The following is a 22,140-nucleotide window of genomic DNA, read 5'->3' as shown; positions in this document are numbered from 1 at the left end:
AACTCCCAGATCCTTCTCCACTATTGATTCCTCCAGTAGTACCCCCCCAGTATGTATGATGCATGCATATTCTTAACTCTAAAGTGCATAACCTTACATTTATCAACATTAAATCTCATTTGCCACATAGTTGCCCAATTAAAGAGTGCATTGAGGTCGGCTTGTAAGTTGGAGACATCCTGTAAGGACGTTATTCCACTGCATAGCTTGGTGTCATCTGAAAAGACTGAAATGGGATTTTTAATCTCAGACCCTATATCATTTATAAATATATTAAAAAGTAAGGGTCCCAACACTGAACCCTGGGGTACACCACTGATGACCCCAGACCATTAAGAGTATGATTCATTAATCACTACTCTCTGAATACGATCTTTTAGCCAGTTTTCTACCCATTTACATATGGATTTTTCCAAGCCTGTAGACTTCACCTTACAAATTAGCTGTGTGTCCTGCACTATGAAGCTGCTGTTGTTGTTCTTTTCCGAGTGTCTGGCCTAATACTCTTTGGATATGGATATGGTGGAGTCTAGGAGAAGTGGATGTCCTTAGTGGTATATTCGATTACAGATCATTGCTTCCTTTACATCGTCGTTATTTTGAGCTGGTTTCTGCAGATTATCACCCCCTGGAGATCAATCTACTAGTGGCTCAACATCCTGCTGACCATCGCTCCCAGAGCAATTAGCGTTTTGTGCTGATTTATCATCAGCATTCAGCTCTGGTGAGTTTATTTAGTATATATGGTGGTGGATTGTCACATTTTGCTTCACCTTTGGACTTTATTGATTTTTACACATTATTCTGGACATTTTTTTGGACACTTATTTATTTATTTATTTATGTTTATATTTATCATTGTTTTTGGGGTATTCATTTGTATTTATTTACTAGCGCAAATTATTTCTGTTTCAATGGCTTTGAAATGACAGAGCTCAATTCTTTAAGGACCCATGGGAGTATGCCATCCGGTCCAGGTGCTTTATTCACCTTTATTCTGTCTAAATATTTCTGGATCATATCAATTGTGAGCCAATGTGGATCATCTGGAACTGTGTCAATACCATGCCCATTATGGATAAGAGCTCCCCCATGCTCCTTTATATACACAGAGCTGAAGAAGGTATTAAATAAATTTGCCTTCTCTTTGTCCCCAGTCACCCACTCTAAATTATTTTGTTAAGGGCCTACATGCTCGGACCGGACCTTTTTACTATTAATATATTTGAAGAATTTTTTGGGGTTGGTCCTGCTATCTTTTGCAATCTGTCATTCATTTTCAATTTTTGCAGCCTTTATTTCCTTTTTGCATATTCTGTTATATTCTTTGTAATGTTTAAATGTTGATAGTGTTCCTTTATGTTTACATGGAATAAAAGCTCTTTTCTTATTATCTATAGCCTTTTTAACTTTGGCCATAAGCCACATACAGTTGCAAGAAAAAGTATGTGAACCCCTTGGTATTACGTAGAGTTTTGCATGAATTGGGCATAAAATGTGCTCTGAACGTCATCTAAGTCACAACAATAGAAGAACACAGTCTGCTGAACATAATGGATGAAATAGTGTCCCAAGGCCCACATAAAAGCAGGCAAAGGGCCACATTTGGTCCCCGTGCCAGAGTTTGGAGACCACTGTTCTAGATCGATTTCTCCTGTGTTTAAATGAACATACATTTATATGCATTTACACACATTCATAGTATCTAATCTGCCCCTGGATGCACAGATTTAATTTTTTTCTGTACTGAGCTAAATTGAATTCATCTAAATGCAAGTAAATGCACAGGGTGCATTATATCATTTAAAATCATTACATGCATTTATAAATATTTACAAATGTCTTATAAATGCACATAATTACGTGCCCTTGTGAATGAGGCTTAAAGTGATTGTAAAGCTTCTAGACATGTGTGGTTCGTTTCATTCTGATTCGAAATTCGGATGAAATTTTCATTATTCGGAGATTCTGATGTATCCAAATTTTCAAATTACAATAGTAACAAATTTAAATGGATTTGAAATAAAGAAACAACATTTTGGCCGGTATAATGAATTATAGGAATTCAAATAGAAATTTGAATATTTAATTTAATTTGAAAACAAATAGTAAACATTCTGCTAACTATTGCTGATTTCTTTCAAAGACTATGTGTATTAGTGTACCTAAAAGAATTGATGTTTTGAAGCCAAGAGGTATTCAAATGTTTATTTGATTCAGATTTTCCTTCTGTTCACTCACTTTTTCATTTTTTAAATTGATGAAAATATACAAGTAAAATATTTATGTCTTAAAGCACAGGCATTTTCATACCTGTCTAAAACTTGTGCACAGTACTGCACATATAGACATCAAAATGTTGAAATCAGATATTTTTCTTTTATAACTTAGAACATTTCATATATTTTGAATAAACCTTATTAATACAAAGAAGATTAACATGTCAAAGCTCAAGTGGTCAATTTTTCTGGTGAATCAATGATTTCAGCATGATTTGTGTCCGGATCAACATACAAGTATATGTCTCATAACCTAGAACCCTTCAATTTTTTTGTGTTACTGTCAATCCTTCTATTAAGTGGTTAAGCCGGCCATAGATAGTGTGATTTTCTTTTTTGCAACCATTGGGCTATTGTGTTCTCCTGGCAGTAGATGAGGTGCACAAGTGAAGGCATAACATGCTTTTAATGACTATACTCAACATAATTGTATGTGTGTCCTAACCACTTCAATACCGGGCACTTTTACTCCCTTCCTGCCCATGCCAATTTTCAGCTTTCAACGCTCCAGCACTCTGAATGACAAATGCTCAACCATGCAAAGCTGTACCCAAACTAAGTTTTTATCATTCTGTTCACACAGCTAGAGCTTTCTTTTGGTGGTATTTAATCATCAATGGGTTCTTTTGCTAAATTATTGAAAAAAGACCAAAAACTTTGAAAAAAAAGCTTTTCTTCGTTTCTGTAATAAAGTTTTGCAAAGAAATAATTGTTCTTCATAAATTTAGGCCAAGGTGTATTCTGCTACATTTCTTTGGTGAAAATAACACAAACCCGTATTTATTATTTAGTCTGTAGGAAAGTTATTTAGTCCACAAACTATGGCATATACAGCATCTGAAAATCGATCAATCCTGAAGTACTGACGGGCAATCTAATTTCTTGAGGCCCAAAAATGTCAGGACAGCACAGGTATCCCCCAAATCACCCCTTTTTGCAAAGTAGACAGTCTGATGTATTTAGTAAGAGGTATGGCGAGTTTTGTGAAGTTTTAATTTTTTGTCATCATTTTTTGGAAAATTAAGACATTAACCACTTGCCTACCAGGCACTTATACCCCCTTATTTACCAGGCCAATTTTCAGCTTTCAGCGCTGCCGCACTTTGATTGACAATTGCGCGGTCATGCAACATTGTACCCATAAGAAATTTTGATCATTTTTTTCTCACAAATAGAGCTTTCTTTTGGTGGTATTTAATCGCCACTGGGCGCTTTACTTTTTGCGCTATAAATTAAAAAAGTGCAAAAAATTTGAAAAAAAAAAGTTTCTTTGTTTCTATTATAAAAATTTTCAAACAGGTAATTTTTCTCCTTCACTGATGTGCGTTGATGAGGCAGCACTGATGGGCACTGATAGGCGGCACTGATGGGCACTGATAGGCAGCACTAAAGGGCACTGATAGGCAGTACTAATGAGGTGGCACGGATAGGCAGCACTGATAGGCAGCACTAATGAGGTGTCACGGATAGGCAGCACTAATATGCAGCACTGATAGGCGGCACTGATAGGCGGCACTGATAGGTGACACTGATGATGGGTACTGATAGACAGCACTGACTGGCATCACTGCTGGGCACTGACTGGCGGCACTGACTGGCACAACCGCTGGGCACTGACTGGTGGCACTGACTGGCAGCACTGCTGGGCTGCACTGGTGGGTGGCACTGGTGGGCAGCACTGGTGGGTGGGCACAGGTGAGTGGCACTGGTGGGCACAGGTGGGTGGCACTGGTGGGCACAGGTGGGTGGGCACAGGTGGGTGGCACTGCTGGGCACAGGTAGGTGGCACTTCTGGGCACAGGTGTGTGAAGCTAGTGGGCGCACTGCTGGGCACAGGTGGGCGGAACTTGTGGGTGGCACTGCTGGGCACCGATCATCAGGGCACTGATCATCAGTGCCCTGATGATCGGTGCCAATCCTCGCTCTGACAACTGCCGGTTCTCGGCAGTACTTTCCTCACGATCTGACAGCGTGAGGAAAGTGCAGCCGAGAACCGGCACTTGCATTTCCCTGTGATCAGCGTGTCATTGGACACCGCTGATCACGTGGTAAAAGGCCGGTATGATTGGCCTTTTACCACATATCGTGATCAGCTGTGTCCGTAGGACACAGCGATCACGGAGATCGCCGGGTGCGCGCCCCAGGAGAGCGTGTTCTGGGGGGACGTCATATGACGTCCACCCAGAACTGGCCGGCCGCAGTTTAGCCGTCATTCGGCTATCTGCGGTCGGCAGGTAGTTAAAAGATTTTTTTTTTTCATACTGCCAGTGCAGTACAGTGTCATCATATAACTGGAGTGGCAGTGATCAGGGGCACTGACTGGTGACAGTACAAAAATAAATTACAGTTTTTTCTCTTTTTTTATAATTATTTATTCATACCACACTGTATCCAGAGTAGCATAATGTTACCATAGTAGTGATCAGTATTTTTTCACACCATGTGATTGCTTACATCAAAGAATTTAATTGCTATAAGCAAGCATTTAACTGAGTGAAATCGATTCATGCAGGTTTTTTTGTTGTGGTTAGCTGTGATTGGCCCAGTCTGTGCCATGTAATCACTGTGACCAATCTCAGCTAGTGACACAATTTTGTACAATGGATGGCATGAAAGGAAGCCATCCATTGTTTACAGTTGTCATGTGACCTGTTGTGATTGGTCACAGCAGTCACATGGTATTGGCAATAGGCCAGCATACAGATCTGACAATGGCTGTGTCCAAAGGACACAGCCGCTGAAAGATCTCGCCACAGCACGGCCCTGTGGGCACTGTCGAGGCATGATCTGAGAGGACGTCATATGCACAGCAGAGAGATACAAAGCAGCATGTCTCCCAAGTAAAACAGCACACATCACAATGTTAACCCTTGGATTGCTCCAGATGTTAACCCCTTCCTTCCCAGTGTCATTAGTACAATGTCAGTGCTTTTCATTAGCACTGATCACTGTATTAATGTTACTGGGGATGTCAGTGGCAGTTAGTCAGTTCCCACCCAGTGTCAAAATGCCCTCCGCAGTCCCGCAGTCCCACTATAAGTGTCTGATCGCCGACATTACTAGTAAAAAATATATATATATATATATATATTCCAGTTCTTATACAGCCATTTGTAGATGCTATAACGTTCACATAAACCAATTAATATACACTTATCTGTATTATTTTTTTTTTTTAGCAAAGACATGCAGCAGAATACATTTTGGCTTAAATTTATGAAGAAATTAGATTTTTAAATTTTTTTTAATAGAATATGTTTTATAGCAAAAAGTCAATAATATAGTTTTTTTTCAAAATTGTCGGTTTTTTTGTTTATAGTGCAAAAAATAAAAAACACAGAGGTAATCAAATACCACTGAAAGAAAGCTTTATTTGTGGGAAAAATTACATAAATTTAATTTATGTAAAGCGTTGCATGCCGCACAATTGTCAGTTAAAGAAACGCAGCGCCGTAACGCAAAAAATGGCCAGAAAGGGGGGTAAATCCTCTGTAGGACAAGTGGTATTTAAATACATTTCAAATAGAAATTTACTAACTTATTTCTGTTACATACTGTAAATGTGCGAATATATTTTTCTTTAAATAGTAAAACAATATATTGAGCAGAATAAACCACTAACTTTGCCAAAGGTGGCTGTTTATGAAAAACATTTGGGAAGTGGAATTGTTGGCCTTCTAAAAATACTAGTTTTCTCACCATGACAGGCTTCAATACTATCCCAGCCACTAATCTGTATTAGGCACAGAGATTAGAAAATCCAGAATTGCTGATCTTATTGTAGTATTTATGCCAAATTAGTGATGCCAAAATTATTGAAGCCATTAGATTAGTATAACAGCCAGACAACTAGAGTTTTAAGAAGCTTTTCAGAGTTCAGCAGTTTGGAAAAGTGGTGTGACCTCTGATCTGCATATGACTTTACGTAACGAAACATTACATATTTATACTCATAATATTTAAATTTTTTCATTATTATTCACTTTGTTATTTAATTTGATTCTCATAAAGAGATGTACAATATACGTTATAACCCCCCCCCCCAAAAAAACTTTGTTTTTGCAAATAATTTTACTATGCTTTGCACCACAAACATCATTTTAGTGTTTATCTGTCAAACAAGACAAATTATAGCAAAAAATGTACTTTTTCTTTATAATAAAACTTATTTTTGAAAACTATCACTGGTCAAATTAGAAATAAAACATTTATTTAATTATTTTAAATATTTTTGATCATTGATTACTTTGAAATGTAAACAATTTTTGCAAGACGGTGTTGCCAAATGGAATCACAGTTTGTCCACACAAAAAATAATGTACTTACGTATTAATTTTTTAAAAAATATTTCTACCAAAAAGCAGAATGACACTGTTTCTGAGCACCACAAACCAAAAACGCTATTTAATTCTATTATTCAAAGCAAACTTCCCCATCCATCCATGTCTCCATGCTTTATTTGCTGAGAAATCACTTTAAAAAATATCCCCTAGTATTTCTAGCTGCTGCCATCTTGAGTAAGGGCAGTAACATTTACTTCAATTAGTTCATCTTCCCTTAGCTTAGGCATCAAGGAGGGTGTGCTTAGCTAAAAAAAACTCCTCCTCCCCTTCTCCATTCCTGAAGACTCCTGGGATGTATGACATCATTTGCCTAGGCATGGAAACCAGAAAGCAACTGAAGAAATGTAAAAAAAAAAGTTTCAAACAAGAAAATATAATATACTTTCCTATCTATTTACTAATTCTAGCATCATAATGATTAAAAAAGTGGTAATTTGGAGAGTGATGTTTCACTTTAAGTTAACAAAGTTATCACTAAATAAATAAACTCATAGTGGAAATGCAAAAATTGTTCTGGTCCACAAGGGGTAGAAAGGTATTAAAGCTGCAGTGATTAATAAAATGCCTGAAATAAGTTCTATGTATGATGTCACATAAAAACCAATCAATCAATCAACTTCTTAACATCAACAACACTTTCTTCTCTAACGTATTTAGTTATGCTACATTTTTAGCTGCATTACAATATATAGCTAAATACAAGAATGAGAGAATATACTTTGTTTGGAGATGTTTATAGGCATTTTAATTTAAAGCAAAATTGTAATAATTTCTAAATGTTTAAAGCAATTCCATCATTGTTAGCATGATTATTTTCTGCTCCCCCAGACCCTGGCCCCACCTTCTCAAATTTCAAAGCTAAGTGCACTTGCTTTCCTGCAAAAATGATGTTCTTATGGGACACGGCAGATAGAAAGCATAGATACAAGGGCAGAATAAGCCCCGACATTTGAAAAAAAAAAGAGCCTGTTAATCTCTTAATACTTTTTTTTAAATTACTGTAATCTGCATTTTCTGAAATATAATTTTAAGAGTTCTTCATCTGTAAACACACTCTAGCAAAAGCAGGGTAACAACAAATAGGGCAACCCAAAACAACCAAACATAATTCAGCTTTCAGTAGTTTGAATTCAGTCAACTAAAACCAGTAGGTCACTGAACATCATATCTGGTCTTTATTACATAAGCCAAATGTCTGCTCATTTGAAATTTAGTTTTATCATAGAAACGTTTCCCATTTAATATAGGCATCATGGTAAAATACCTAATATATGACATCCTTATAACTTTTCATAAAATAAATGACCAGGATCTTACCTGAACCAAGTTCCATCCTTTGAGAGATTCTGCAATTATAGAGGTTACTGAGGGGCATACTCCACCAAAAACCATCAAATGATTAGGTCCATACTTGATAGCATCATAAAATGATTTTAGTCCCCTTGCGTTGTCACACTAAGGAAAACAAAAAACAAAAAACAAATTCAAACATCAGATAACGCAAGCCTTTGGTAGCACAGTTGAAATATGCCAGCTGTGAAACATGCAATGTACTACATCTATAGAAATGCTTGATTTTGTCTTTGCCTCTGCATAGATGCCTTATATTGCAACCTACTGTTTTCACATGACATTAACCTAAAAAAATACGTTATTATTGACTTTTAACCACTGTCACCACACAGAATGTTAAAGGTATTTTTTTCAAGATTAGAAATGTTATTTTGTTAACAGGTAAAGTGCCATTATACTATTGATAAAGCAATAAGAATAAAAAAGTTAAGTGGCTCTACATCACAATAATGCTTAACTGGTTTAGAGGCACTCACGGGTCTTGTGGAGGAGGAAGACCTCCTTCTTCCTATGTAAGACCCATGAGTACCTCTAAACCAGTTTTGGATTATATGGATTTCTTTGTGGGTGACCACCTGGGCATTTATCTCACACATAGAGTGCAGTGGCTATCTTTGGAACTGTTCACAATAATGCTATGTATTCCTTGTGAAGGGGGCCCCAATGTTGGATTGACCTGCTCCATACAGGAAACCCCTTGGAAAGTCAAACACAGCTCCCACAATACGGTTTACAGACCTTAGCAATAGAGAAGTGGTAGTAGGTAGTGGCTCTGATATACAGTAGAACAGTACAGTACAGTAGAAAAGGAGGGGTCTGTCTAATACCCTCACCTTACTGTTGTCTTGTTGGTGAAGAGATTTACATGAAAAAAAAACAGAAAAAAAAGTGTTGTGGTATTCTTAATGGCTTCTAGCAATTATATGTTTTATAGTTTCCGTATCAGGTGACTATGGCTATCTGTTGTGCACCTTAGCATGGTGTACACATCCTCAAGCCAATATTGAAGGGTTTGTAAAGCTAAAGTCTAGGTTTCAAGCGTTCTAATGGGAGACTATCATTTCAAGTTGTTCCTTAGGTGTCTGCCTGCCAAATACAATGTGTCTGTGTATTTGGCCAGCAGAAGTTTAAAGATCACTTGATGACTGGATTATTTCCAAACTTCTACTTGCCATCTCGTGATAGATCCCTTTACAAAACTGCCAAAACTAATTCTTAATATTTATTTTCTTAGAAATCTGGCTGATAAATGAGATGGATAATTATAACATTTACAGTTTTGTGAAAAAAAATACATTCACCCCATGTAACTGTTTTATGTTTTCAACATATTTGAACAGACATTGGATATTCATTCAAGCAGTGCCTGTAAATAAAGGTTATATACTTGAACAAATGACACATACAACTGACATGGTTTTATTCATTGACATAATTGAGATAAACTTTGGGTTCGGGACAACAATGAATTTGTGGAGAAAGTAAATACCTCACTACATTTACCAACAATTCAAATCCATACATTTAGTACCAGGTATTCCAGATTAGGTGTCACTGATTAGAATTTCCTGCCGGTGAAACCAGTTTTATTTAATTCTCAGGTATCGAGGGTCTTTTTTGCTGTTGATGCAGGTGGTGTTATGCCAAACGTGAAGCATGGTGGTGAGAATGTTATGATGTTGGGTTGGTTTGCTGCTTCAGGGCTTAGACATCTTGCAGTTATTGAATCAACTATGATTTTTGCATCATGTCAAAGTGTGCTTGATGATGGCCATTTTCCAAAAGTTGAAGTTTAGAACATTATTAAGCAGAGCACCAATAGGTGGCAGAGAAACAAGAGACAGCTTGTCCCTACTGATTCATTATGTATGTCTTTACCATATTTGGTAAAATCAGCTCATGCTGGCTTATATAAAGGTGACCCTGCAGAGGTACAGTATATTGCTTAGGGCATCAAGTGTTGTGTGTCTATAGGCTGCAATGGTGGAAGCATGGTTCTGCTTCCAATCAGGTGATCAGACTGAGTTCAAAACATATATACCATTTATATACCAAAATAGATTGTATTGCACAATTTGGTTCTTAAATGGTTTGGAAGCGTCATCTGAAATTCATGTTTTACATAATTAAGCATCTATATGTTGAAACCTATTTTTTTTTTTGTTTAATAGGTTTTTATTGAATTTTTATTAGGTACATAAAACATGGCATGAGATTTCATATGCATGATATTTGTTGACATGGATAAAGTTGCACACAACTATACAGTGCACGGCGGAGCAATTTACTGAGCACCGAGTTCCAGAAGACATTCAGCAGGGATCATAATGCAAGTGTCATGTGATTCAGTAAAGATTGCAGGTGTCATGCAAAACTAAATAGAACCAACCCATGTGAGCCTATTTTCTTCTTTCTTCGTTGATTTTTTGTGTATATTACTATTATTGATATTGTACACTCAATGTGTTTTATATTTTATGTTATTAGTGTTCTATCTCCTCAAATGTACACTCCTGAAGAAGCTATATGAGAAATGTGTTGACCATTGAAGCTAAATAATATGTGAACATATCTTATGTTATATACTATGACTATGTAGTATATATGTTGTATGGAGGTTGTGTATTTAGGGGAAATTCCTCATAAACTTTTTAAACTTTCACTTATGATGTGTCCATTTTATTGTTCGTACACATAAAGTTTATACATTTTTATAGTATTAAGTGTGGTCTCATAGGGTGCCGACAAAGTCCACAAATATACTGTGTAGGTTATCCTAGCAGTCACGTTTTTCTAGATAGAACCAAAAGGTAGAGGAGGAAAGGGTAGAAAGGAGAGGGGGTTAAAAAGGAGTGAGGGCAGGTGGGTGAAAAGGAAGGGAGAAGGAAAGGGGGAAAGCCAGGCCCAGGGGGATAGCACCACTTCTGGGTCCGGGTACGCTATATTAGTAATAATTGTTTCTATAGCTCCAGTAGTTGGCGATTTAAACTTTGTGTAAACCCACAGCTACCAAACTCATCAGAACATGTACATATTGCCCTGAAGCCTAGCAGTAAGTTTCCCAGTAAGTAGGGTTCAATCTGCTCAAGATATGACCTCAGAAACGGATAGATATTTTGCAAGTCATGTTTTTTGCAAGGCTGTTTTGCAGCTGTAGGGATATGTATCATGAGAATGAACTGAAATTTAGACAGTCCCTCTGGTTTCCATTTAACCCTTTGAGGACCAAGGGACGTATTTGTCCCATGTTTTTAATTGCGTGTATCATCTGATTAAGAACTTAAAACTCTTTTTTTTTTTTTGGTTTGAGTCAAAATATTAGTTCTTAACAAATGGATCTAGCTTTTTGCCAATTATTTCATGAAATGGCTTAGTTACAGCAAGTGAAGTGTACGAACTTTAAAAACAAAAAAATTGATTCTTTTGGCATTCCAAAATCTTACGGTCCTCAAAGGGTTAAGGAGAGCCTCCAGTGGGTTCAGCGACACTAGTTAATGGAAAACACTGTGTATTATGTCATACACCTGTTGCCAGAGTCACTGCACCACTGGACAAGTCTGCCAGATGCAGCTATGAATAAAAGAGCCTGTCTCTGAACATCTACTACAGCAACATGTAGAAATGCTAGGGGTGATGTGAGCTGGCCTAGTGTGGACCATGTTCCACAACATCAGTACTTTGTAATTAGCTTCAACCGTTGTGGCCTTATGGTAACAGGTTTTGGTAGTGGCCTACATTTGGTCCCAGTGTTCAGGATCAATGTGCAGTTGTAGAACTTGTTCCTCAATTAACATAATACACGGGGATACCCAATTGCTTAGAAGTGCAGGTTTCATAAAGTAAGGAGATCATCCCCACTGAATGGGATCGTTTTTGCATTTAGACTCAAAAGAAGTTAATGTTAAAGGATCTCCCCCAAGGCTCACAACCAACATCATAACATCAGTTTAACTGCTTCCCATCCGCCCATTGCCTATAGACAGTGGACGGGAAGCAGTGGGTTAACGTTCCTGTATGTCAGCCTGCATCAGAGGCTCCTGTGCGGCTCACAGAGAGCACACCCGGGAGCCCAGTGATCCATGTATCACCCAGACACAGCGGATCACATTACTGCTGTGTCTGGGTGGTCACATGGTATTGTACCATGTGATTGCTGTATCTTACATGTGATTGCTATGTCCAATCACAGCAGTCACATAGTAAACAATACAAAGTAGAATTAAAGATTGGTTCTCTCTGCTCTCACTCTGAGACCACAGAGAAGCGATGTTACAGCCTGTGAGTGTACAGCAGCCTGTCAGGCTGCTTGTACACTCACAGACGGAAGTGCCAGCCAGCCCTACTGTCCGTGATCACTGCCCCAGTGTTCATGATTACTGTCCCAGCGTAACCATAACAAAAAAATACAGCCAGCCCCTGTCATCTGTCCCAGTGCTTACACAAACACCTTCATACACCGCACCAATGTCCTGATCACCGCCCTAACAGTATCCTGATCATCACCATACTCCATACCAGCGGCATGATCACCGCCTTATGCCATACCAGCATCCTGATCACCACCATATGCCATACCAGCATCGTGATCACTGCCATATACCATACCAGCTCTCTGATCACCTGCCATACACCATACCAGTACCCTGATCATTGCCATTCCCCATACCAGCATCCTGATCACCGCCATACCCCATACTAGCATCCTTATTACTGCTATAACCAATACCAGTGTCCAGATCACCACCATACACCATACCAGTGCCATGATCACCGCCATATGCCATACCAGCTCCCTGATCACCACCATACAGCATAACAGCATTCTGATCACCAGCATACACCATATCAGTGCCCTGGTCATCACCACACCCCATACCAGCATCCTGATTACTTCCTTACCCCACACCAGCATCATGATCACTGCCAAACCATACACTTTGGCCTAAATTTATGGTGAAATATTATTTATTTGCAAATTTTTATAACAAAATCTAAGCAAAGAAAATGTTTTTTTTTAATTTATATAGCAAAATTAGAAAACCCAGTGGTGATCAAATACCACCAAAAGAAATTTTTATTTGTGTGAAAAAATTATAAAAATCTTAATTTTGGGTACAGTGTTGCATGACCGAGCAATTGTCATTCAGAATGTGACAGTGCTGAATGCTGAAAATTGGCCTGGACTTGAAGGGGGTAAAAATGTTTTGAGTTGAAGTGGTTAACCTGCAGGTAGAGAAAAAGTTTGAGGAAAGGTAAATGATCAGATCTTTAGAGCCTGGCATAAGTTTTTAATCCTCTGTGAGCCAACAAAGAATAAGTGATTTTTTGATTTTGATGCTATCCAATGTTTGAAGACTCCAAGGGATTCAAAAGTTGGAGAGAAGGAACTGTTGAGAATAATAGACAGTAGCAGGAAATAAACTTATTTTGATTTTATTGAATCTAGACTGTGAAATAATACTGAATATTTTCTAAAAAGAACAAAAGACTGCCTGCGCAGCTTGTGAAGCTGCCATTGGGAATTATAGCTGAAGGCTGAATATCTATTTTATTGTCTTTTGTTAGAACCACTTTCAAACAAATTAGCATTAGGTAATAATTTAATCTTAACACTTTGTCTTGCCTGCCACCTATATTGCATTTGTCACATAAAGTAATTAGTAATAACAACAGTAATATGAATGGATGACAGCTAAAATAGCCCATTAAGCTTACCTTTTATTGAAACAGATGAAAGCCAGTAGAAGATATATTAAACTATCTGAACCCTGTACTCGTGAAATATTTTTTTTCTTCTTACTAAATAAAATTAAGATATTTGTACTTACCGCAAAATCTTTTTCTTGAAGTCCATTTAGAGATAAAGGAATATAGTAAATTCTAGACATATGGGTTATGTTGCTACCATCAGGAGGTTGGGAGACTGGCAAACAAAAACATTAAACCAGCCCCCTTTATAACCCCTTCTTCAACAGTCGTTCCTCAGTTTTGTGAGCAAGCAGTACATAAAGTCAACAACACAGTGGAGAAGGAACTGTGTCCTTCTATGGACACCAAGGAGAAGATTTCATGGTAAGTACAAAAACCTTATTTTCTTTAATGTCCATTGAAAGACACAGGAATCTATTAATTAATTTATGTTTGCATGAATACGTAACCACATGCAAAGTAAAGAAACAAACAGCATTTTTGCTTGCACACGCTTGGATGATGGAAAGTAAGCAGAGTTTCACCTCATAAGCGTTAGGAAAATTTCCCTTTCAAGGTGCAGATTGTCTTGTAAAGTTAACATCGTATTTGCCCTTAGCAAACAATGCTGTACATCAATGTCCAATGAATAATAAAACATTTGAACACTTGGAGTAAAGGCCTAAAACTATCATACCTGACTCTTGACTTCAGGGACAGGAAGATTGGACAGACAAGGTACGACAATGATTAAATCGAAAACCCTTAACCTCTGACTTTACGGAAAGGGAGGTACATAAGAAGGATGCTACCTAATAGACCAGTGATCTCCTAGATAAAGGAGAGGATTTTATGATCAATGACACCAGTATAAAAGTGATAGGTAGGGGTAAGCTGGCATATACAACATCCCAAACAAATGGATATGTAACATGAGTAAGATACCAAGGTGCAGGGAACCAAAACAAACATGGAAAGATGCATGAGAGGAGACAGTTAAAAAAGATGCCGGACAAAAGATTCAGAGTGGAAGTAAATCAGATGATCCTTGGGTGCATCCTCAATGTCCCAGCCATGAAGCCAAAGTGTCCTATGCATTTAAACAGACATAATCTCCATGTGAGATACGTTTTGATGTCTATAGGAGACCATTGCAGCTAAAACATAGGACTCCAGATACTTGATCCAACTCTAGGACATGGGGCTTTATCAATGGGATAGATGGATCACCTTTAATAGATTTGATCCACAGTGATATGGATTGACAAATCACTGCCAACAGAAAATGGAGAGTCACTTTAGATAGTTCACACTGAGACCTAAGTAGGGAGCCTACCTGCTTGTTAGTGAAATTCCTAAAGATAATAACATCATCAAACTGTTTGTATGTTTGTTAAGGTGTATGGCTGGTGTCAACAGTTGGCAGAGACAACTTTTTGATAAAACCCTTTCAAAGGGGAAAACACTTCTTTACATTGTCAGGGGAGCACATGATTCTATAGGTTGCTTACTGTCCTTACAGAGAAATGTTTTGAAGTGGTTCTAAAGTCAAATAATTTTTTACTTTAATGCTCAAATACAATTTCTTCATGAATGGATTGTAAGGGCTCTGAATCTGCATTATAGGTAATAATAGAGGCTTGAGGCAAAACATAACTTAACTTAACCTCCATTTATACACACGTTTTGCAGCTTTTTTTCCCCTATATCTTACTATGCTCAACATGCAGAATCCAATTCTTTCTAACTGTCCCTGTTCACACTAGCATGTTTAGTCAGCCTAAGCTTTAAAGTTCATGAGGGTTTTTTTTTGTTTTTTTTTTCAGCACATTTAGGTGTTTTTGGACCACAGACATTGCTGGGAGCACCTGCAGATGCACAATATGTGCCTTTTTCAAGCACTAGTGTGTGCATTTTTCCACCCGCCAAATTCCTCTTTTCCTTTAGAACTGCTCTATTCCCCTTGCCCAGGCCAGGAAACAAACACCTGGAGCTTGATACAATTTCAAAAATGCTTGTAAAATGCCCATTGCTTTGGGATTGCCCTCTGTGTGTCTTTTAAAAGACATGTTGCAGTGAACAGAAGAAAACAACCTTACCCAAAGTGTGGCAAGGTTCTGTGTACTCACAAACTCATGTAACTGATGCTGAAGAGAGTTGCAAGTAGCCAGAAATTACAAAATCGCTTAAGTTGAGTGGTATAACAGTACCAGAGTCTGATTAATTGATGAAACACTGCAGAAACAAGAGGAAGATGATTTACCTAGGCTGAATGGTGGGAGAAAGATCGCAGTATGTGCAACACTCTACTGAGTGGATGACATCAACGCTCAGCTCCTTCAGCCTTAACTGTTATGGTATACTCTATAATGGTAACAGATGGTGGTGACTGAATTTAAAAATCAAAGACTGACCTACCTTACCCACTTAGTGAGTCCCCAAAGACTGAATCACATCAGGGGTTGTGCCTCTGCACTGGAGCTAGCACTCTGTGGCTAACCTACACAGTAAACCAAGGTGCCACAAATCAAGGCCCAGTACCTAAAGGTCACATTCTAGGATAGCCTCACCAGGGCCAAAGTTCTACTCAGTACTTGAGTCTTCAGAGACTGGGTCATATCAGAGGCTGTACTTTACAGTATGTAAAAATGTTTTGTGGTTTTTGACTTGTGAGTTTGCCAATAATATAGTTTCAATTTCTATAAAATAGTTGCTATGTTATGTTAGGGATGTGGACACACTTCATGATAATTGTTACTAATGATCTTAACCAAAAACTAATATAGTAGTAATTTATTGCTAAACAGTCAGAACAAATAGTTCTATATTATGTAAACTGCATGAGTAACATGTAATACCAATTGATTTTGCATCATCCCACGATGCTCATATTGCGATTGTTCAGTACTACATCAGGACTGACCATTTGGAAACTCGGGCACTGCCCGAGGGCCCGGGGTCAGTAGAGGGCCCATGAGATGCCCCTGGTACCTTTTTCATAGGCTTTTTTGAGTTTGGGCAAGGACACAGAGGCCCCATGATCCCCTATTGCCCAGGGGCCCCATGAGTTGTCAGTCCGCCCCTGTACCACATATAACTTCTGTAGGTTACAACATAGCTGCCATTTTTTTCAAATGCAGTCTTTCTTTCAATGCTTCTTGTATATTGTTTGGCCCATTTCACCATATTACAGTGACTGACATCACTATCTTGCACAGATAAAATCAGAACAATATGCAGCTGTATCATAGGAACTGTTATTTTTCATTTATTCAGATCTACTCAAGGAGACTGATGCACCAAACAGGTTGTAGGTTTTGTTATGGGTTGTTGTATATGACTTGTGCTTTGCAGATTTTTAAAGCTCTCCCCATGCTTTTTAAAGTTTTCCACTTTAAAGCCCAGCAGAACCTTTCATTTAAATTAGCTACATACATTCCAGGTGTATCAAAACAAGTTTGTTTTCTTTAACCACCTAAGCTCTGGAAGATTTGACCCCTTCAAGACCAAGTCATTTTTTGCTATTTAGCACTGCACTACTATAACTGGCAATTGCGTGGTCATTCAATGCTGTACCCAAGCAAAATGTAGATCATTGTTTCACACAAATAGAGCTTTTTTTTGTTGGTAATTGATCACCATTGGGATTATTATTTTTTGTGAAATAAACAAAAAAAACCTGAAAAATAAACAATATTTTTCCTACTGTAAAACATATTCATTAAGAAAAAATTAAAAAATAAAATGTATTCATTAATTTTGGCCAAAATGTATTCTGCTACATGTCTTTTGTAAAAAAAAAAATCATAATAAGTGTATATTGATTGACTTGTGTGAAAGTTATAAAGTCTTCAAACTATGGTATATATTGAAACTTTTTTATACTACTAATGGGGGTGATCAGTGCCCTCACATTTCTTCTGTACTGGAATGTATTGTAATTGTACTGTCTCCCTTATATTGTAAAGCGTTGCGCAAACTGTTGGCGTTATGTAAATCCTGTATAATAATAATAATAATAATCAGTGACTTATGGGACTGCAATAGTGCAGAGAGCAATCTGACACTAACTGATGCTGGGGGAACTGACTAACTGCCACTGACATCACCAGTGACATTAATACAGTGATCAGCATTAATACGATAATACTATACACTGTCATTGTACTAATGACACTGGCTGGGAAGGGGTCAACACCTAGGGCAATCAAGGGATTCAATGTGTGGCTAACTATGTGTAATATGTGTAAAGTGTGCTGCTTTTACTAAGAGATCTCTTTGTTTCTCATCCTAGTGTTCCCTCTGTACAGAGCCCTGTGTTGATTGTCAACACAGGGCTCTAAGCTGTGATTGTACACAGCTGATTAGCAAGTCCTGGCCATGAATCATTGGATGAGACTTGCTGACAGACACCTGCTGTGTACAATCACAATCACAGCTGGTGTTGGCAAGGAGATAGCAGGCACCCTATACTCAGAAGCAGGCTGCTTGTCTGCAGTACAGTGCGGGTGGGCAGTCCAGAAGCGGTTAAACAGCAACCACAGTCTGTGATAAATATTGGTCCCCTGTTAGTATGCTACAGGGCAGGACTGGCCTCTCCAATCAGAGAAAATGAGATTTGCTGATTACAAAGCAAGCACAGGTCTGACAAGTAGGTGGCACATTGGACACCTGCAATAAGACCAATGCTTCCACACAGAGTGCAAGGATTCCACTCTGCAGCTGCTGGCAGGGTATATGCTTTTATACTCAGACAATGAATACCTCTTGTTCTTGTTTTGATGTACCTGCAATGCATTTAACTACTTTAAACTGAACATTTATATTGGATTTACATAGAAACAGTCATGCAGAAAACTAAATACAGTCTTTAACTATTATATTTGTTCAAGCTCATTGAACGATTTATATTTTCTCGTATTCAACGTTACTTTTTCTGGGTTTCAAGGGGCCAGACATCACCCTATCTGCCTGTAGCTACCTGAACTCTGCAATAGGGGCGGACTGACCATTTGGAAACTCGGGCACTGCCCGAGGGTCTGAGGTCAGTAGGGGGCCCCATGAGATGCCCCTGGTACCTTTTTCATAGGCTTTTTTGAGTTTGGGCAAGGACACAGGGGCCCCATGATCCCCTATTGCCCGGGGGCCCCATGAGTTGTCAGTCCGCCCCTGCTCTGCGAAATCAGATTTAACACATTTTTTGAGTTAAAGCACAAGTAAAGACTTCTGTATGAGAGGCACCAAATCCAGTTACTGTGTGACGCTCAGACCTCATGAAGTAAGCAAAAAACTTTCTTTACCTCTTACTGAGCCAAATCCTTTTTCACTTGTTTCTTACACTGTAATGCAAGCAAGCACAGCCTACATGAAAGTGACAGCTATGATCTGAATTCAAGAGCAGTGAAGCATTGTCACATCATCACAACAGGGTGGCATTAGGTGGACTTTACTAGGAGGGTCAACAGGTATTTGTGGAACTTTTCAGAGGCACCTATAATTAAGTGCTGCAGAACCTTTTTATTTTAATGAAAGACCATATTGCTACATTAGGCTGACAGGTCTGCAACATTTAGTCTTTAGATGACTGCTGACTCCCTGGACCTTAGTAATGGCAGTTCTTATATTTCTGTCCTATATGCAGTAGTTGCTTTTCAGTCTACTTATTACTGCTTCTTCAGTTACGAACAGGGGCGGACTGACCATTTGGAAACTGCCCGAGGACCCAGGGTCAGTAGAGGGCCCCATGAGATGCCCCTGGTACCTTTTTCATAGGCTTTTTTGAGTTTGGGCAAGGACACAGGGGCCCCATGATCCCCTATTGCCCTGAGGGCCCCATGAGTTGTCAGTCTGCCCCTGGTTACGAATGAATAGGTGGAAAGCAGAAGTATGATTACTGTAGCCAAGTACTTTTGACCTTGTAAAGTACATTTTGGGAAGAAGGGAATCAAATACTGTATTTCTGGTAGTAGCTGTACATGGTAATGGAGCTGCATGGGTATCAACCAATTCTAGGTTAGGCCAAACACATATCAGTGGGAACAGGTAAGGTTATTAGTAATGCCATTCCATTTTCCAATTTCCACTCTAAACAATAATATTCCCATTGCCAAACTACTGCCCGTTTTAATGCATATCATTAGGACAGTGTTAAAATGAAGTCTAAATTGAGCAAACAAACAGTTTTATCAATCTAAGCATTTTCTATTTCTTAAGCAGTACTTAGTGACCCAATCCATGAACGTCAATGAAATTGACAAAAGTCTGTATCCTTTTGCATTTATTATTAAACAAGTGTTGTGTTTGAACTAGATCAAGATCACATAGGATATGATATGAATGGGACATTTAGTGCTATTTATGCTGTTTTGTAGAGGGCGCCCTGTATTCTGAGTGAAAGATTCTGCTCATTTTATGTCAAGACAATTAATACCCCTAGGACACAGACAAAGATGAAGACAGACAGCTCTAAATTCCCTTTATTCCTTCTAGGTTACCTGCTGACTTTTATTTTGCCATGCATATAACTAGATTAGACACTAAGAAAAAATATTGTGCATAAAGAATATAGTCATTAATTGGAATATCAATTAGTATTACATGGTTGAGCAATGTAATATAAATATAAAAAATTTAAATAACAGAAGTAAAATACTCTGCTTAATAAAGTTTTACAGATACACATGGAGACAATGCCACACAATACAGAACAGGCAAAAATAACCAGATTTAAGTTTTCCATAATATTGGTAGAGGAATCTACTACCTTCTACTGTTTGAATTTGTAAACACCTGTATATATATTATATATGCACTTCCTGTCCCTGGTTGTTGGCTTTGAAACTCCAGAGGGAGAGAGAGAAAAAGTCTCAGCAACATGTCCTGTCCTTGCTGCTAAGGTTTGGTTCACACTTGTGCGATTTCACATTCAACTTGAGTCACACAGAAGTGGATGACAATGGAAATCACATTATTTTTAATGGTGTGTGTCCCAAACAATGCGAATCAGCTTAGAGCGATTTTGGAAAAGGTCATCCAAGTAGCATGCATGTAGCATCCAAGCAGCACTTCACAATTGCACTGAAAACTGAATCAAAATTGGATCTCAGCAGTGTGAACCTAGCCTAAATCCTGGACCAGAAGATCCAATTATACACTACTAGGGAGAGGCTAAAGTGCAGAGTAGAGTAGGCTGACTCTGAGTTCCAGTGCCATTTACCCTCAGGGATGTGACATGCAGCAAGCGAAAGTCCCATGAACAGCTTTATTTTCGAGGGACAGGATGATGTTGATGGGATGGAAAAGCTCTCCTAGATGCTCCTAGATGCCCAGCTTTCCTAGACATCTTTCTTCCTGGCAGAAAAACATCTGATGCTTGTAAATGCTTGTAACACGTTTAGTCGTGTTTAGGCACGTTAAGCACCTAAATGCGCCCTTTGACTTGTGAGGACCATCAAGCCAGAGTGCATGATGGCTTCTTGGGGCAGATTTTCTATCCTATTCAATTGATTGACATCAGCTGGTTCTTGGAGTCATGGCCCTCTTATAGACCTAAAACCCACACCCCAAAACAGCTATATTATATGCTGAGGAGTACTATACAGACACTGCACACACCTCAGCTACACCTTGAAGTACTTAGTCATGTATAGCAACCATCATAATTTGTTTTTTTTTAAACAGTCAAGCTCATTTTAACTGTATAGGAACATACATAACTCTCATGTGGCTATTTGACTGTACTGTGAAAGTTTTTATGTACAGGTTTATATGTCTACTAGGATACTGTGTAAAGGCAATGGTTCAGCCCACAATTGGCACCAACATCTTAAAGTCACATAACACTGAACTTTGCTGATGAGAGCTGTAGCATTCAGGCTGCATCATAAACTAATCCAATTATAATTTGAGCAACAATGTTAGAGGCATATAAATCGTCACATTATCTTTAAGAAGATAATGTTAAAATAAATGAATTTGTTAAACTGCTGTAACTTCAAGAATATGCAAAGCTAGTGCAATTTTCCATTTCTAGATAAAAATGTTTAATTCTATAACTATTAAAGCAAGGGTTCAATGTCCAGTGGCAGATAAACCCATTAGTATGCTATGAACCGCTGAGCATCATAAGACTTAATGCAAATTCTGTATGTTTAATTAATATATGTGTTAATTTTTTATGAATCACAAGTACAGTAGAAAACATGCATTTTTCATATAATATACATAAAGTTGAATTTCTTGAACTTTGAAACAGACAACTGACTTGCAGATAACTGACTTGTTTATATACTTTGATTAAACTTGAACATTTTATTTTCAGGGTCCATGCACCCTGGGCTTAAAAAAAATGCCAGTTCATACAGAGCGTTTTTGTACAGGTATTTAGCTTTTTTTTGCCAGAAAACTCTGTCTAGAAACACAAACCAGAAGGGTTTTTATTTTTGCCTCTAAACGTTAAGCTTAAAATTTGCCTCTAA

At 38.2% G+C, this 22,140-nt stretch overlaps 1 protein-coding gene across 2 annotated transcripts in view; it reads right to left on the bottom strand.

Annotated features, from left to right (window-relative positions):
• The window catches only part of GABBR2 (gamma-aminobutyric acid type B receptor subunit 2), an 810,498-nt gene that overhangs the window by 625,944 nt on the left and 162,414 nt on the right, over nt 1-22,140 (bottom strand). For both annotated transcript variants that reach the window (XM_089687541.1, XM_089687542.1), the window contains exon 2: nt 7,940-8,077. In XM_089687541.1, the coding sequence (XP_089543667.1) occupies nt 7,940-8,077 (138 nt within the window). The remainder of the gene's footprint in view (nt 1-7,939; nt 8,078-22,140) is intronic.

Source organism: Staurois parvus, unplaced genomic scaffold (assembly GCF_062004578.1).
Source record: "Staurois parvus isolate SC_StPar_1 unplaced genomic scaffold, SC_StPar_1.0 ptg000429l, whole genome shotgun sequence".
In the NCBI taxonomy this organism is placed as follows: domain Eukaryota; kingdom Metazoa; phylum Chordata; class Amphibia; order Anura; family Ranidae; genus Staurois; species Staurois parvus.
This window is presented reverse-complemented; position numbering and strand designations above follow the sequence as displayed.